The 19107-nt window shown below is 42.4% G+C and overlaps 1 protein-coding gene across 2 annotated transcripts in view; it reads left to right on the top strand.

Moving 5' to 3' along the window:
- BICD2 (BICD cargo adaptor 2) overlaps nucleotides 1-19107 on the top strand; it is a 297533-nt gene that overhangs the window by 138892 nt on the left and 139534 nt on the right. For both annotated transcript variants that reach the window (XM_069206428.1, XM_069206427.1), the window contains exon 2: nucleotides 4903-5115. In XM_069206428.1, coding sequence (XP_069062529.1) covers nucleotides 4903-5115 — 213 coding nt within the window. The remainder of the gene's footprint in view (nucleotides 1-4902; nucleotides 5116-19107) is intronic.

Raw genomic sequence — 19107 nt, 5'->3', positions numbered from 1 at the left:
AGGCGTTTAAGCTGCTTTGTACAGTTAAAACTCATTTGACAGAGAGCTGCACAGATGGCGCTTTCCTTTCTGTCGGAGACCTGACGCTTTCTAATTTCCCTGGGGTTGGCGAGTGAGTGTGGCCGGCTTCCTGCGGGGGTTACGCATATCTATTTCCCCTGACATGCCTATTTGAAATTGAATACAATCTGATCAAGACCGTAAGTGGCTGCCTTTAAAAATGTCTACCACGGCAGACGGCATCAATCATTGGTGCCATTGAAGCCTGATTATTTAATGACCACATTGTGAGGTTTAATAGAACGGTATATAATTAATAAAAGCTGGACTCATCTGTGTGGTGATTTGAGGAATGGGTGTCCAGGTCGAAGCTTCGTCGGTCTGACACACAAAGAGATGGCTTGTTGTAAAGGTGTCCTTGAACGATGGAGTGGGATAACTCTTCTGAAGTTCTTGAAGTGACACTGATATGCCCTTGGATGGGCTTCTAGCACAGAATTTGATGACAGCATGGATCTCTGACTTCTTGTGGGCTAGCTAAATGGATACACTTCTCTGGGCTTACAGGATACGCAGTCAGTTCAAAGCCTCGAGTTGGAGAAACGTTGTAAGAAGGTCTGACAACTGATTAGGTGTATGGAATATAAGAACATGTACAGAAAATAGCAAATGGCCACCTTTTCTCACTTTCTCAAGCACTTATTTTGTCTTAAGTTGAGCCCCCTCTTTGATGTTCAGGAAGTCCTCTTCAATGACACTGTCTGGCCCAATAACATGTTAAGTTTTTGTCATGGTGAGACCTACAGTAATATAAGTGTGTGTATGCTTTTTAGGTTTTAGAATGATAAAGGGAGAGATTAATGCTGAAAAATAGCAGATCAACTGCATGCTTTTAAAAGATGTGCGCAGTTGAAAGTATTTTCAGGTTGATGTGTGATAACAAACCTCACCAGTTTTTCCACCTCAGTTATTCAGTAGGCCCCTGTAGCATGTTACGTGCCCACTGCTGATGAAACTGTTTACTACTTAGCTCAGAATAATTCTTGACACATCCCATTCACTAGAGGCCAGATGTACTAAGATATAATTCTCAAAACTGGACGCAATTTGCTCACTATCTTTTTGAGAACCGGTATATTAACTAATAGGTCCATTCACAAAATATTGAATGGCATGGGGTCACAATTTGACCTACCTTATGAATATTAATGAGATAGGTCACAATTTGTGACTCACTGTGATTCGCTGCCATCACACTGATGATTGCCTGCTGGGGGAAGCAGACCACCATACCTGTGATTGATATTAAATAAAGTGTTTTTTTGTTAAATCAGACAGTTCTTTCCTTACAGGAAAGAAGGATGTGTTTTTAAAAAAGGTTTTAAAAGGTATTTTTATTATTTTGCCTACTCTACAAACATCCTTTCTGACCATTCACAACGGGTTACCAATACCTTTCATTAGGCAGTAAAATATTAATGTTTTGTGAATGGATTTGGGTTGAAAGACATTAATACATACCATAAGGAATCACTATATGGGATGGTGTTCTAAACACGTCCTTTTCAAATAGTGACTCCTAATGGTTTCCTAAACCCACTGAGTGATTCAGTAAGGTGTTACCAAATTGCTAAATGGAGCTACTACATTCATAAAAGCATATTTACGTTTTCTTGTCGCAAACACCGTGATTTACAGAATCTCAACGCTTTCGGACAGAAAATGTGTTTGTAGATCTAGCCCTTTGCCTGTTCTGCTTTTCCACTGGACAATCACAAATCTATTCCTAGATTTTTGTGGCACCCATGATTTGTAATCAAGTGCTTACTCAGTTTGCGTTTGCAAATCAAGAAGCTTTTCCAGATTTGGATTTTTTTAGCTTATATTTGTAATGAGTGTGGTGTCTGATATATCATAGGGGCCACAGGCTAGCCCTTAAAAAAGGATGCAAGCCCTGACCCACCAACCCAAGTAGCATCATCTGGGTGCTGTTCATTCAAACTCCGTGTGCGTTGTTTGAATGACCTCCTGTTGATTTCAGAAGCCTTCCTGAGGTCTTTTTGTTGGGTTCTCTTTGTGTGAATAAATGATATCCCATTATTTTATTGAGGTTAGCTATGACCAGATTTAAAGCTAAAGGTGAAATGTGGGCACTTTCTATGGTTCCCCATTCTTCTGGATGGAATGCATGCGAAGTTTGCACTGAACTTCCCAAATACCAGTGCACTCACAACGAGGCTGAGTGTGTTGTATGCGCCACAGTTAGATTGCTTTAAAAAAAGTTATGCATCGCCAAAAGTCTTCTTAGGAGCCTGCTGCCAGCGTTGCTGAATTATACCTTTCCAGTTTTAATTAACCACTACAGGTAGGTACAACTTATAGTTGGGCCCACAAGAAGAAGAACTTGCTCTCCAGCCCCTAGTTTAGGCTGTTACCTTCATGCAACTGTCTCGTTAACACAGCACAGATGATGCTGCACTTTCTGCCTTTAGAAAATAGCATTATTTACAATAAGAGCATCTAAGATAACATGGTATGCAACTTCTAACAATGTAGTCTTGGATCAACTAGTGATCTGCGTCTGCTTCAGAAAAAAACTTAAAAGTTGCCTCATTTTCTGAGTCTGTGCAGCATAATTGCAGAGCGCCTAGAAGAGGACGTGCGTTGACATATTAAAATTTGAAATCAATTAAAGTGTGAGAGCCAGGATTTAGGTGTCCCCTCCTACCTGACGAAAATGTTGGAACTTTAATTGTGGTGTTGCTGCTGATTTTGCTGATCCATTGAGGAAAGATGAACTTAGTGGAAAAAAAAGCCTTTACCAGACTCTTCGTAGATATAGTTAGATTTTTTAGGGCGATGGAGTGCCTACAAATATTTAAACATAATAAAGCCATTGCTATATTTTGGTAAAGTCTAAATACTCCCAGCCTTAACAGTTTGGAAGGAAATGGCTTGTGTGACAAAACAGTAGTTGTCAGTAGATAGATGAGGTGCCTGGCGTCCATTTTCTGCTTTCTGGTTGTTAACTCAGAGTGCAAGATAGAATGTGAAGCAGCCAATGGAATTTGTGGGTAGTTGCAGTTTAATCACTGTCAGCGGGGAGGAAAGGGAGCAACAAGCCATCATAGCAGAGGTGGGGGTCTGTTGCCATTTTGAGTCCGTATTAAAATGTAAAATAGCCTTCAGAATTGAAAAAATAATTGTTTTCTATAGCAGACGTCTAATTAAAAAAATGAATGTGAGATGATTCTGTATACTTCCGAAATATAAAATAGTCCCTCTTGCTTTGAAGTGCAAGCACTCCGGAGGAGGTGGAATGATACTCTAAACAGACAATGGCTCAAGGTGAGAGAGAAACACTTGTCAAGTCAGAAGCAAGTCGACTCTATAAATTTTAAAGTATAGTCAATGCTACTAGAATTATGCAATTGTGCAGATGCTGCAGTTTTTGCATAAATATAAACATGCTGCATTTGCCACATAATCCATCATCTGTCGCATAATCTGCAGATTTTACCTAAAAATAAATTTTGTTTGTAGCTCAAAGGGTTCATAGATTACTAAAAATGCTGCAACACGTGTTGCTGCGCAGTGGAAGGCCCTATGTAAAGCTAAACTGGGAACCTTTCTGTTGCCTATTGCTACATTTGAGTGTTAAACTGGTACTAATGAGATGTAGCCAATGCCCAGACAGTGTTACCACGTTTAAAAATGTAAAAAAATGAAGTAATACGAGTTTGGCCCTCTCCTGCCGCATAGTTCCATGCCCTGAGTATAGTTAATAATAGATCTTGCAGACTGTTTTGATTTCAAAGATGTTGAAAACTTCTTGGTAGTCGGAAAGTACCTCTGAAATTTCAAATCTGGAAATCATACTTTAAACAATGGGACATTTGTGGACAACTTACTAAATTACACTTTTGGCGTTTCCGGTTTTACATTGGATGCAACTGGTGCTGTAATCCGCGTTTGTTATCCTTAAGTTTATAATTTTTAAAATAGGAAGATGGTTTAGTGCTCTATTGGCACTCTACTGTGCTGATGTGCGATCTGCAGAGTGCAAGTTTGGATCTTGCCTTGACCACCTCAGCCTTTCAGTTTTCAGAGGTTGAAGAATTTATTATCATATTGTTTCACCTGCAATGTATAGTCTATTAAGAAGGCCAATAGTGCAATATGAAATCCTATGCAAAAACGAACTAGTAATGTGAATGTAGAATGATTACTTTCTCCCCACCTGCTCTAATTTCATAATTATAAGCTGTTGTTAATATACTGAAATATTAATAATGTCTACCAAGTAACTATTGGACAAATGTATTGCTGGACATTCAAACTCATTTTGTAGCTAAGTAATGCTAGTTTTGAAACTGTTCCATTTTAAATTTGTTGATATTGCTATTGAGTTCTACACAGAATGATGCACGTACAATTTGCATTAGCGTCTCTGGTTCTCTAAAATAACAAGCGGTTGTATCATTAAAGCTGTCAGCGTGAAGAAAGGTCCGCGGCCCACCCATTGTTTTTTGTGTAGGGCAAGAATTGGATTTGTGTCAAACAGTAACATCATATCTGAATATTGGAATTATGGATCAATATGTTGACTTATGCTGTTCACGGTGTAGCGGGCCGAGGCAGGTGAGCAGTGGAAATCGTTAACGATCTACATTCAAGATAAAACAGAGCAGTTCAGTTTTCCTCCTTTCAAATTTGGTGAATTATATTCCACTAAATTTAATTCCACATTAATAGTAATACTTGTTATTTACAACAATTGGAAATACCAGTAGTGACACCTGAAATGCTATTAAAAAGGTTATTATTATTGTTGTAGTTTTTAATTATCAGTGGTATTAAAATGCTCTGCTTTCTCAACTGAACCAGTATGCTCTCTTCCAGGCTTTCGGACAAGCTCATAGCAACCACAAGAAAGTTGCTGCAGATGGGGAAAGCAGGGAGGAGACCTTGATCCAGGAGTCAGCCACCAAAGAGGAGTACTACATGAAGAAGGTTCTGGAGCTGCAGACGGAGCTGAAACAGTCGCGAAACGTCCTCACCAACACCCTCTCCGAAAATGATCGCCTGAACTCTGTGGCACAGGAACTGAAAGAGGTAAAGATATTCCAGGGGCACCAGAGAATATGGATTGTGCTGTCAGCACAATTTCTTTTCTCTGGCGTACTGTCAAAATATGTGATTTTTAAAGATAACTTGTTTATGGGTTTATTGCTTAATGCAGCGAAGATTAAAAAAAAAAAACAGGGAAGAATCATAGATCACTCCAATAGTACAAATCTGTACTAATATCGTAGATCCATATTGGATAAGGTGTTCATTTGGGTGCATGTGGCACACACATTCGTAAGTTGCTCTTCCTCGTTACCCTTTTGAAGGGTTGGAAGGGTCATGTCACACGCATACACATATGGAGAATCACTTTGGACCTCTTCGTTGGTGTAATTCAAGGATATTCTTGCTAATTCTTAAAATGTGCCTTCTTGTTTTATAATATTTTTAGAGAAGCTAGACAGCTCCCGGGCCATGGTTTATATAAATATGCAAAGGGAAATCCAATATCTTTTACTTTTAATGAGGATGGTGGCAATGCGAGAATAGGAGGTAGATTCAGGGCTCTGCGTCACAGTGCTCTGACAAAGTAAAAAAAGGCGGAGTTGTGCAAATACCTCCAGAAATAGGAGGTTATCTTTTTTATGGTGAAATGTCCCTTTCATCCTGTTGTTTCTAGGGCTGGATCTAAAGAAGAGGTGTCACATTTATTTTCATTTGGAGTTGACCCGTATTAGATTATCGTAAATCGTGAAAGCCACTGCTTTTACATATATTCTCCAAGAACCAGGGCGAAATTGATCCTGGCTGATACCTCTCATCGGTTTAAGATGAGAATGGACTCAGAACATCCTTCTATTGTTGCTATTATGTATATCTCCACTCCTAGTTCTGACAGTGAAGGTATTAGAAGCTTCTTAGTAGGTCCCTAATTTACTCAGCCTTAGTCTTCTTGGGAGAATTTATCATGTCTCCATGCCTTATTGCATATTGTTTACCCCCTCACGTGAACTGAGAACTTAATGGCAGATTCTAAATGCAAAATATTCGGTACAATATGTGCCGTTCTGCAATGAGTTTTAGTGTCCCTAAAAAGGTATTGTGCTGTCATGCAGAATTTTGCAAAAGATGTAATACTCCTAACATCTGTTTTGCCTCTTCTGCATCTTCTTACTGCTCCAGAAACTTAGCAGAGTAGATATCAATATGAAGTAAATAAATATACAAGGTACAACAAATCATAGATTTCCAGGTGAGTTTCAAATTTTCTGGTAGTACCCCTTTTTCTCTCTTGTGAAATGTCCACTATTTCCTCCTCTCTGTGTAAAGATACAAAATTGATTTTCTCAGCACACGTTAGTTATTCTTCAAAGGCAACAAGATTAGGGCTTAGCAACAGGAGCCATCAAAATAATTGAAATTAGTAAACGTGATTGAATCTGTGGGTTTAGTTGATTAAGAATTTCCCACAGTGAGACCTCCGGCAGTTAGTTTGTCTGGCATAATCTAAAATATGAACATAGTCATAAGATCACAGGTTCCAAAGGTTACGTTTTCAGAACTCATTATTTGGCCTTTCGCTATTTTACAAACATCTCTGTGTGTCTGATTGTGTAGCGAGGGCCATCCACAGACAAGTAAATGCTAAATTTTACCAACTTTTTTTGTTCTATGCAATGATAACTCCTAATGTACTGGAGTAACAGGCGCATTCATTGTACCCACACGTCTAAAAGAGAAACCTACTTAAGATCACACATTCATCTCTGATGACAGAAAAACACAGTTACAGAACATCTTCATCACTGCTCATGGAATTGCCCGTCCAAGGTTACTTTCCATCCTCCCTGGAAGAATTGTCCGTCTAAGCCATCTCTTCATTGTTGCACAAATTTTGCCTATCCATAGTCATACATTTAACCTTGGTGATAGAACTGCCTATCCAGGATTGGTCATTATTGCTCACAGAATAGCCAATCCGAAGTCAAAACATTCCTTTTTGGTGACGGAATTTCCCATCCAAGGTCACTGCTTGTCTTTGCTGGTAGAACTGCCCATCAGTAATCCATTTTTCTTTGCTGGTAGAATTCCCAGTCGTTGTAACTCTTCATTATTGCCTCTGAAATGGCTATCCAAGGGTACATTCTCATCATTACAGGTACAATTGCCCACCCAAGACATTCTTTGCTATTGCTGATATTATTGCCTATTGTACTTACTTTTCATTATTGCTAGTATAAGTACCTATCAAAGGCTATACATTAATTATTGCTGAAAGAATTACCCCCCTAACCATATATCCTTATTTGTGTTAGTGTGAACAGCATATATTTACAGCTTTGTTGATAGCGTATTCAGTGCAGGGTCACACCTTAAATCCCGGTGGATATACTTTCCCATGCCAGGTCGCGCTGGCTTGCTTGTTGACAAAATTGCCCATGGACATTACTTTATTTTTCTGATGGATTCACATGGGCAAAGCTATGTCTTTATCCCTGAAGGTGGGATTGTGGCTCACTTGAGGGTATATTGGATTACACTGTCTTTTCTGCTACAGAAATTGCCTGGTCCATGTGATATCTCTCGTTCTGATGACTAACTCTCGACTTTTTCTGTATGTGATTCACACATCGACTGAAGTGGGCAATGGGTTTTCTACTCTTGCAGCTTGTAATATATTTCGCTTCTGAAATGTTTTTCCTAAGCCAGCTCAAAGTACTTTTTTCACTCACGAGTCCACATTTTGGAATTTCATTTCCATTTAGTGTTCTCTGCATAGAGTTGCATAGAAGCTTACGTTCGTACTTGCTATACATTACTGTTTTCTGCTTTTTCATGTTTTCATTTTTTTAAATATGAATTATGTTATCACATTTTAATCAGTTTTGTCATGTGTCACACCAGCCACCTGTCATTCTGTTGGTAGAGTATGCACTTATATAAATAGTTTGCATAAATGAAAGTTATCTATGTGTTGATAAAATGACCCGATCACATTTTCTCCAGGCTTCCTTTACATCGATATGGTAAATTAATGACAAATAGCTACTTTGAATGAGAATATCGCCCAGTGAATGTTACATATTTTTCTAATAATGACGGGGCATTGCAATTCAGGGCCACGTGTTCAGCCCTCGCAGAAGTGAGAACAAAACACACTGTGCTGAAGCACAGCTTTAATTTTGGATTGCATTTTGATATTTAATGTAAATGTTTGATGTAAATGGAATATGGGAAGGTGCAAAAAAACTGAGAACAAAGAATGTGTTTGAAGTAACATTTTCGAAACAGGAAGGCAAGATGCAAGAGATTCCTCCCAAGTTGGCCCGAGGTTCCGGAGCAGCCACCACAAAAACATGGCCATCTGCTTCACGGAAAGTAGTTGACTGTAGACTTATCAATAAACATGCTCAGGGAAGTCCCACAGGAGCTTTCATTAATCGAAGTATTGTTCTGGTTTTTTTTATCTGTGAAATGTCTTTACCGAGCTAATCAGATTATCCGGTCCGTGAAGCAGGATTGAGATGCTTGCAAACGACGATCTGGCATGGTTTATTGCAGGATGTGGGGGAACAATAATGATTTCAGTGCATTCTCTGTGATGATGTGAGTCAGAAACATTGAAAGTGTCTGTTACAGATCCCTACATAAAAGGATGACTCAGCATTTTAGGAATTGCGAGGCACAAAAGCTGCTCATCTTTATACTCTCATGGATTTAGAGCTGTATTTTAATAGGAATTATGGAACAGATTTTTTTTATAGTGCTTCATAGCAAACTGCTGAATTTTGGCAGAAAGCGCTATATAAAATCAAGCTATTCCATAATAGTGCTTCGGATAAAATGTGTTGATATTACCTACTTTAATGGTACGCAGTGTACCGAGCTCTGAAGGAAGAATGCCCTTGTCAGGTTTGAATAAAGCAACGGTCCTCATGCTTTAAAAAGAGAAGTACAGCATGGCCTGTAATTATTGTTCAGTGTTTGTGTATGGGACTTGTTCTTCAGGAGCAATATCAGCTCAGTCAGTAGGAAGACAATAAATAACATTACTGAGGATACTGAGAATAGTCAGGCGTTGCTGCACAACTCGGCCTGCACCACTCGAGAAGCATTCGAAAATCGAAAACAAATCATCGTTAGGCGAGGCTGAGATGGTTGTATTTTAGTCCTTAGGTTTCAAAAACGTAAGAAGAATAATGTTTTTTTTTTAAGGTGCAAAAGAGCAATTCTCATTCCCCAGTAGAGTGTGTTTGTGAATAAATATTTACATTTTAAAACATGGGCATTGTTAATGTAATCCATAATCCATTTCTAAATAAATGAAAAGATATATTTTAACTCCAAATACCTTCTCTAGCTTAAGAACCAAGAAGTGTGAGCCCCTTACATCTTTTACTGATTTCATTGCTCATTATCATTACATCATTACATCATTACTCATACGAGCAGAGAAGTGCAGTCAGGAGCATGGCAGGAGCCTGTGTAATTTTACTTGTTCATTTTAATTTCAAAACTTACTGCTTGTTTTGGAATGTGGCAACTGGTCCACTAGGGTAGTGGTGGGATGTACTCCATTGACTTGGTGAAATACCTCTGAGCCTTCAGCACAGCTGCTGGCTTCTGGTAGTCCTGAACAGGAAATGTATGTTAGAATGTCCACCCTAAAGAGGACAGGTGGGCTGCAGTACATTAACAGATGGCCCAGTAGTCGATGGCTGTTGGTGGGATTCCACTGGCTGAGCCAGCATAGGATCCACCTTCAGGAAAATGAGGCTTCTCCCCACTCTAAACAGCGCAGGAAGATCATGAGAACAGTGGATGGTACATCTGTCACTTTCTTGGCAGATGCCCTGCATAATCCAAACTTTACATGAGGCCCACATTAAAAGACCATGATCCACCCCCATTTACGACTTGCTTGGAATAGGCGGTAAATGAGACTGGGAGAATATTTGTGGGCCAAGGCATGGGTAGTTGGATTACCTCAGAATGGGTTGTTCTAAGCTGAAGGAGTTTCTTTCATGGCATGGGAGAAAGAGGAGTGGCCACACCTGCTGTTGACTGCGTCCCCAACATCTCTCATGTTAGGTCCAGGTCTGGTGTCTCTTTGCCCAGGATAGTTCTGGTCCCCGAGACACCATCAAATTTGGAATGGACCAAAGCAGTAGCCACCCTGGGGATACTGCTCCAGCAGAGCCGTATCTCTCACTCGAGTACGCCGCCCGTCTTGAGTCCTGGCTGATCTGGGAGCGACACTTTACTACAGATTAACAATTGGATCAGCTCAGTGGGACACAAGTATTGGGCTCCTTTTGGACATCATCTTTGTGATTAGTAACAAAGGTTTTCTCCTCTTGCCAATAGCGTATATTCATATTATATGAAGACTGGCTGAACCTCCCAGAGGTGCTTTAACACATGTGTAAGACATGAAATAATCCATAAAAACATGTTTTTTTTCTGTGCCCATCTTCACATCATCTACTTTCCCAGGCAACTCACTCTCTCACCCTCTTTCTCAAACTCCTTCATTTTACCTCTGCCCACCACCCACCTCCATCAAGCTCCACATGATTCTCTGACCACCCCCCCTCTTATTTACAGCTTCCAATTGGCCCACAACACACATCTCTTTTGTTTGAATACATCTTTCTCGGTCACATCACTTCTGACTCCTGCTCCTGCAGAGTCCTTTCACACCCACACCATAGCTGACCACCCAACCAACAGCAAACTTACTCAAGTTCCACACGGGCACCACTTACCCACCCTCTCCTGCACCCTTCAGCCCCCCTGCCATATCACCTCGTCCTCTGATTTCACCCTCATTCTTGCCTTTGGCTTTTCTTGAACCTCACCCGCTTCTAATCGCTAGCTTTGCACACAAATGGCCACCCCTAAACCTATTTCGTTTCATGTCCTTGTGTACTAACACAAAGACACACATCCCTATAACTCCTATCTCTCCGCCAATCCCTTCCTATCAGCCCACCAATCTACCCATCCCACCTCCTTCAGCCACATCCCCCTTCTCCCTGGATTGGTTCCGATCACACACCTTTTGGCCCCCATCGTCAACAGTGTCAGTCACACTTACCGCTGACAAACCGTCAGTAGTAAATACAGTAAGGTCCCATGTATCCATACATCCACTTGAGCTGTGCTACTCATCCTCTTCTGCATTCAACTGCTCACAGTCTGTCATCTCTCCAATCAAACCCTCTCACTTCAGTTTTTATCTGTTCTTCACCCTTTATAGATTCTGAGTGGTGATTTGGGCTGCAGGGCCTGCGACATACGTTAGCATTGGCCTAGGTGTGCACTCTTCCATGGTATTTACTTGTAGAAGTATAGTGACTTGCCTTGTATTCTGCTCTGTACCCTTAGGAAGCTCCTTCTACAAAAGGGGCTTCATATATGTTAAAAGACAGTTAACAACTTGCCTTTCCAGATGCAAGCTTCTGTTGTGTGGGCCAGCCATTTTTAGCTCAGAGTACACCTTATGTAAACTTGATTCAGGGGCAGTTCCTCATTTTCCAGACTGCCTTTGACATGCTTGCTCCAAGCCTGATAGTCCCAATGGTGCCTCTACCTCCAGTGTACACACTGTTTGGTAATCTCTGCATAGTGGCAAGGAAATTGGGGCTACAAGTACCAAAGTTTGGTTTTGCGAGTCGCAATTTGCGAGTCGCAAAACCTTATGTTGCATAGTGTCAATGACACTATTTGCGATTTGCAAGGGGCTCGCAAATATCCAGCTCAGGAATATTCATGAGGTAGGTCGCGATTTGCGACCCCCTTGGGAATAGCGGCCCTCACAGGGATGGTGGCCTGCTGGAGTCAGCAGACCACCATGTCTGTGACTGCTTTTAAAAAAAAGTTGTTTTTCTTTGAAATGCAGCCCTTTTTCCCTAAAGGAAAACGAGATGCATTTCAAAAACAAAAAAATGAAATGTTTTTGTTTCATTTTTTCAGAGCAGGTAGTGGTCCCCAGGACCACTACCTGCTCTGAAAAAAATGTTTTTACTGACATTCACAAAGGGGAAGGAGTCCCACGGGGAACCCTTCCCGTTTGCTAACTGCAATTGTTTTGCGACCACATTCGCGTATACAAAACAATCATACTTGGGACTGCAAGTCGCAATTATCAAGGGAACACCCCTTCCTAATTGCGAATCGCAAAAATGGTTTGGAACATGTCAAAGTGCATTTTGCACATCACAAAGGGCCCAATTCGCTGTTTGCGATGTGCAAACTGCTTCCTACATGTAACCCAAGAGCCCTTAATTAATAAGGTATTTCCCCAAAGACACACGATGGGTACCTATGCTTCATCAGACCCTGTGTTTCCTTTTCGGTGATTTGTAACCATAAAACACACCACTGTGACCAACATCTACCCTGAATCACTGGCATCATCAGATTATAGCCCAGTTACAAACATCTGGGCATATGGGAATTTAAGCGGATGCATGGGCTGCACCCTAAAAGTGTGAGATGAACCGTGCAGAGAGACATACAGGCTTTAGTGGCTGCATACTGGCGTTTTGTTGTTTCTTTTTAAGAACACGTTTAGTAGTCAGTTCTGGATTCACCACATAAAAGCGTAATTCTGAATGTCCTGCTGAACTTACATGGGAAAGGCGCACACAGAGTTATAGATAGCACAAGGCTTGAGTATTCTGAAGGTAATATTGTTACGTAAGGATTAGTTTAAGGTGTAACATCCAGAATCGACGATTTGCAGGCGGGTTTCCAGGTTTGAACAGGTGTCCTGTCTCAAGGTGTGCGGAATCACCTTTCTGCCTGACTTCGAATTACAGGGACCTGCTGTCAGGACATTTCAGCCCTTTCGGATGACCAGTGGCTCCCGCCCAAATACTCAGAGAGCTGCATTCTCCGATACAGACAGGGTTACAGGATGCAGTGAACGCTGTGTTCTCCACCCAGTTGCGAACACTGCGCTTGGATTTATTTTTTACCATTATGTTTGTATCTTTAATTGTTGTAATACAGTTTTACACTGCTTTACTGGTGCTGGCAAAGTGTACCCCTGCCCTCGGAATGCAGAGCTGTAGGCATTGGCCGCATGCATAGATTTGAAAGGGGCCCCTTCTTATCTTCCGCCGGCCCTGGGAATGAGCTTCCAATAGTAGTAATCATACACGGTCCTTGGTGGGAGTAGAAACAGAAAACGCACTCATGTAGGGGTCTCACCTTTCACTGCAGCAGCTTTTTGAACATTATCTATGACCATGTCAGCTGTAGACCTCTTTAAACCTTACTGAAAATGAACTCGAGTAAACCTGCACACGATGCTTTTCTGTTTTTTCTCTGCATGCTCGTGTTGGGACAGGATGGAGAGGGTGTTACCGATTATGAAACATTTAACTGTTTTTGTAAGCTAGTTCACATGTTTTGCAGCCCCGGAGATATTGTCAGATGAGTTTACAGGTGTCCTCTCACTCGACACTCCTTTTTATTGTACTGCGGCCTTCACTTGTCATTTACGGGTACGATTTAAAATAACATATCATCAGCAGAATGCCACAGGTTCGTGCTTACACTGAACCCCCCACCTTTTCTTTTTAGCCCCGAAGTGGTTTAAGTCAGAATTTTTAAATCTTTGGGAACTGCTGTAGGGCTTTTCCATGTGAGGCACTCAGTAGCTACGACAAAACGTTTACAAAACTAGAAAGTCCAAAGAAGCACACTTCCTGGCATGATCAGTGCTTGAAATAGAAAAATAGAAGTGAAGTACCTACTCACTTCTGAGAAGTGCCGCTACACTACAATTAAAAGTATAATGTTTTTCTTGAGAAGTGCAGGTACTTTCCCTCTAAAAATAAAAAAGTGCTGGTACTCCGTACCGGACAGTACCGGCCCATTTAAAGCACTGGGCATGATCCAATGCAGACTGCTGAAATTAGCTCAGGAAGTGAGACAACTTGGGAGTGTGGTTGTTTATTACTGAAGCACGTTTCATCCAGTTGCCTGCTACAGGCACATTAGCTCACTGAGCTACAATTAGGGTGACCAGACGTCCCGGATTTCCCCGGACAGTCCGCTTCTAATTTTAAATAAATGTCCCGGTTTTTTGGACAAAGGTCTTATGAAATAAACGCTCGGTTTTTGGGACAAAGGTCAGATCATCTAGGGAAGCATAAATTAGAGAGGCCTACAAAGTCTGAAATAATTAAAGTATTTTATCTGTAACTGTCAGGCGACACAGTCTCCTGTCTGCTCCGAGCAGAGAGACGAGTGGGAAGCAGAGAGAGGTGGGTGGGAGCAGGTTAAGGGTGCAGGGTGGGATGTCAAGCCACAGCTAATTTTATAAATGTAGTCTTATACGTGTGTGTGTGTGTGTGCATATACACACACGCACACATATGTATAGGCACACATTCACAACGCTATGCACAAAAACAGGACAGGCCAGATATAAAAGTGAGTAATGTATTTAGCCCTTCTTTTATGTCTTACCTGTCCCGGTTTTTGCTCCTCAGAATCTGGTCACCCTAGCTAGGATACCAGTTTATACAAATTTTTAGGGGCCAGCGCAAAGCGCTCTGTCCCCTGATGTAATCTCTCTTAGGGCTTCTAACCACGCCCATGTTACGTCAGTCCCTTACATTGGTTCGTGGGCTTGCCTTTTAAAATCTGCTTGCTTTCGTTAGTGAGCACACCAACCAACTACTGGAAACATAGGAGGCTCCATTTTTTCCGTATGGTTTCTGGACTACTTTTTCTCATTACTTAGCAGCGGAATCGCGCTCGTTTTTTTTCCTCCATTTAATGTGGCAAGAATACCCGTTCCATTGCAAATGCTTGTTTTTATGGTAGCATGCCCCAAATTAGTAGTATGTGTTTTTATTTTATGCGGCATACTTTCTTGATGGGCTTGAGACATAAACCCCATGGGAGGAAGGCAAGAAGGGCGTTAGAGTCACTGGGTTCAAATTCTGACACTTCTATAAAACGCGCGTCAACCCTCTGAGCTATGGTAATTTTGTTTGGCCGGATTTAAAAGTGGTTTGTTATTCCCTTGGCTGTATTCCTTCCTCGTTTGGACATCATAAGCAGTGCAAATGACTTTTCATTTTAGTTCCTGCTGCACTCACAAGGCCTTAATGCAAATGTATTTTTAATTTATATGGAAGTATGTGATATTTGTCTCGGCTGAACCTAGTGGAATGGCAGCAGAGCGCTGTGCAGGATGGAATGCAGTAATACATTCAAAGTGAATCCTGGCGGGGTGCAGGGTTCTGAGGGAGGGGCCGGCTGTTTACTAAGTTGCAATGTTGTTTTTTCGGTGCTGTGAAGCGTCAGAATCTCAGGGTGTTAAGCCGAGGCCGATTCAAGCCCGCTCCCCAGTTCCAGTGTCGACTGCGGAGCCGCAAGGCCACCGTATACTTTAAAAACGTGTATTTTAAACGGGCTACGGTTTTTAGAAATGATGTCATAGCAAAATTACCAAACCGTCAACAAACCAAAGCGCACGGTTTCAGAATTTATTTGCGTGGTTTGCAGCTGTCCACCGTTCACCACTCACATTAAGATGACACGGCTGCCTCAAAGGCAAGTTTCTCTGCTGCTTTGTTTCTCCGGACATGCACGTAATATCCGTTTTGTTTCAGCCTATTTTCTACTCGGAAAAGATCGGTTCTCAGAGGCCTAGGCCACCCGTACATCATCAGACATGACAAACACATGCAAGTCTAGTGCTAAAGTTTGGGTGAAGTTGGGAGTCACGTGATTCGGGGAACGTGTTTGTGGAGGGAAAACTTTAAGCATGACTGCGCTTGCACAGAGACAGTTTCTGCTTGGAAACAGGAAGGGGAAGGGAGATATGTTTTTGAATATTCAGCTGTGTCCGTGCTTGCTTTCTGAACAGTGTGACTCATCGTCACGTTAGTTGACCGAACAACAGATTGTATCTTCGCGTGTCTGTTTTATGTTCTGGTTTCTTCGTCTGTTGCACGGGTTTTAGGGGCCCTAAGCAAAATAGCATGTTGCCGTTCGGGTGCTCTACGGTCTGTAGAGCACCCGAACGGCAACACGCTATTTTGCTTAAGGCATTTTAGGTTGTCTGGTGTCGTGGTGTGTTAGAGGTTTTTTGCTTATCTTTGCTTTAATGAAGCACTGGTCCAGGATGTTTGAAACTAACACACGGACCAACAAACTGGTGGGATTTGGATTTGCCCAGTTACAATTGATTTCTAAATGATCCCTTTGAAACATGAGCCCTGCGTGATTCGTTCTTTAGTTTGTATCCCACTCAAAGAAAGAATTTAGCTTCTTCGACAAAGATTGACTTTGGCATCTATGTGCAGCGATTTTACGTCTTACAACTGATGCCAGTTGTTTGTGGATTGTTTTTCAACTTTGAAGTACAAATGTGCATTGGAAAACTACAAGGGCAATCCTGTCTTTATAACTAAATACCAGCTAATGACACTATTTGACACTGTAGTCATCAAAGGATGTAGTCGGAATCATGGAATTTTCTCTGGAGATGTCCACATCCCCCACGCCAGTGACTGAAAATGTAAAATCATTTGGGCATGGTGAGCTGGAATTTGCATCCAGTATTCATTCCTAAGTTTAATGTGAAGAAAATATGGATTCTGTTAGGCTTTACCCAGGAGGCGAAAAAGGCTCTGTCACAGCGTGATGTATTGGATAGCCTTCCGAGGTTCAAGGCGATCTGCATGTCTGCTGATCAATACTGTCGCGTGCCTGTCCACCCCCATCCTTTAACAAGCATCACAGTGCCGTCTCCTGGCATCTGTTAATTAGATACAGCTTCAGTCCACTCTTAAATGGAAAAGATTTGTGGGATTCATTTATAATGGGTTTCCAGTGTCCTTCTTTTCAGGTCTGACCTACAGACAGATTTAGGGGCCAGATGTAGGAAGCATTATGCATGGTGCAAACTGCGAAAATCGCAGTTTGCTCCATGCACAATGCCCATCGCGATGCTCATTCACAATTTGTGAGTCGGTACCGACTCGCAAATTGTGAATACGACTCGCAAATAGGAAGGGGTGTCCCCTTCCTATTTGCGACTCGCATCGCTATGCTAAATTGCTTTGTGACCGCGAATGCGGTCGCAAAGCAATTCTTAGTTACCACCAGTGCCACACTGGTGGTAACCCATTCGCAAAAGGGAAGGGGTCCCATGGGACCCCTTCCCCTTTGTGAATGTTGCCCAAAATGCTTTTTCAGAGCAGGCAGTGGTCCACTGCCTGCTCTGAAAAAACGAAACCAAATGGTTTCGTTATTTTTTTTATTTTGCAACTCGTTTTCCTTTAAGGAAAACAGGCTGCAAAATAAAAAATAAAAAAACTACTTTATTGAAAAAGCAGTCACAGACATGGAGGTCTGCTGTCTTCAGCAGGCCACCATCCCTGTGAGTGCAGGGACTCGCTATAGGGTCGCAAAATGCGACCCACCTCATTAATATTAATGAGGTGGGTCTTTGTGACCCCATAGCGAATCGCAGACGGTGTCTGAGACACCGTTCTGCATCCGATTTTGCGAATCGGAACTTCCTACATCTGGCCCTAGGTGTTTCTTGTTCCTCGTGTTTTTTTTTATAAACATAAACATACATTAATAGGCTCAGGGTCAGCCCTCTTCAATCTCTGGTATGCTGAATTGTCATACTCATTTGGTTTTCGCCCACCTTTCTTACCAAATAGGGCAGTGGGTCAGCCCACTTCAGTCGTTGCCTGCCTTGCACAATGAGTGACGCCAGTATGCCTTATCACATTTGCACATCAGCCTAAAATGTAGTGTATTCCAATACCATGGTTGGTGGGATAATATTTTAGTTCGATGGCATCTGTCGCTGTAGATACGCATGTTTTGCATAGCTCGCCATCTGGTGTTGGGTCGGAGTGTTACAAGTTGTTTTTCTTCGAAGAAGTCTTTCGAGTCACGGGACCGAGTGACTCCTCCTTTTGTCTCCATTGCGCATGGGCGTCGACTCCATCTTCGATTGTTTTTTTTCCGCCATCGGGTTCGGACGTGTTCCTGTCGCTCTGAGTTTCGGAACGGAAAGATAGCTACATTTCGGAAGATTTTCGTCGGTATTGTTGCGTTCGGGATCGGCGTAGTTAGAATCAACACCGCATCGAAGATCGAAGAGCTCCGGAGCCCTTCGGGGTAGTTTTCGATCCCCCGTCGGGGCCTGCTCGGCCCGACCGCGTGTAGAAGAACGCCGATGGAACGGACCCCGTTCCGTTTCTGTCCCAAATGCCACAAAAAATACCCCTATACAGACCAACACTTGGTCTGTAATCTGTGCCTGTCAAGACTTCAAATGGCGTCCACGCCGACAGCCCACCGAGAGTTCGAGGTACAGGAAGAGGAAGAAACCTTTTCGATACACGAATCGGACTCCGAGGAATTCGACGATCCACGAACCGTGAGTAAGACGTCGAAAACCACTCATAAGAAGATTGTCAAGGCCCAGGGGACGCCACTGCCACCAGGCCATGGCTCCACCCATAAATTCGGTGACCGACCGTCGGCACCGAAAAAGGCCCAAACAGTGCCGAGACCGTCCGACTCCGGTCGAGACACCGGCACGCAGCCTTCTCGGGACCGAGAAAGTGCTGGAGCCATACATCGACACCGAGATAGCGGTGCAGACACGGCTCGACGCCGAGACAGCGGCACCGATGAAGAACGACGCCGAGATGTTTCGACTCCGAAAAAGAAAAAAGTCACCTCGGAGCTGAAAAAAGATGCAGACAGGGTTTCGGTGCCAAAACAACCTGCAACCGACCCAGTTTCAGGCTCTTATACAGAAGAGCAATCAATGACCTCCCAAATGCGAAAGCATAGGTTTGAGGAAGACCTGCAATCCACCGATGTAGACCATACGCAGAAACGTATTTTTATACAGCAGGGGACAGGAAAGATAAGCACCCTTCCCCCTATTAGGAGAAAGAGAAGACTGGAATTTCAAACTGACCAAACACCACAAACAAAAATGGTGAAAAAGGTTACTCCGCCACCCTCTCC

The sequence above is a fragment of the Pleurodeles waltl genome, chromosome 9 (assembly GCF_031143425.1).
Source record: "Pleurodeles waltl isolate 20211129_DDA chromosome 9, aPleWal1.hap1.20221129, whole genome shotgun sequence".
In the NCBI taxonomy this organism is placed as follows: Eukaryota; Metazoa; Chordata; class Amphibia; order Caudata; family Salamandridae; genus Pleurodeles; species Pleurodeles waltl.
The sequence above is the reverse complement of the archived record's forward strand: the minus strand, read 5'-3'. Positions and strand labels throughout refer to the sequence as shown.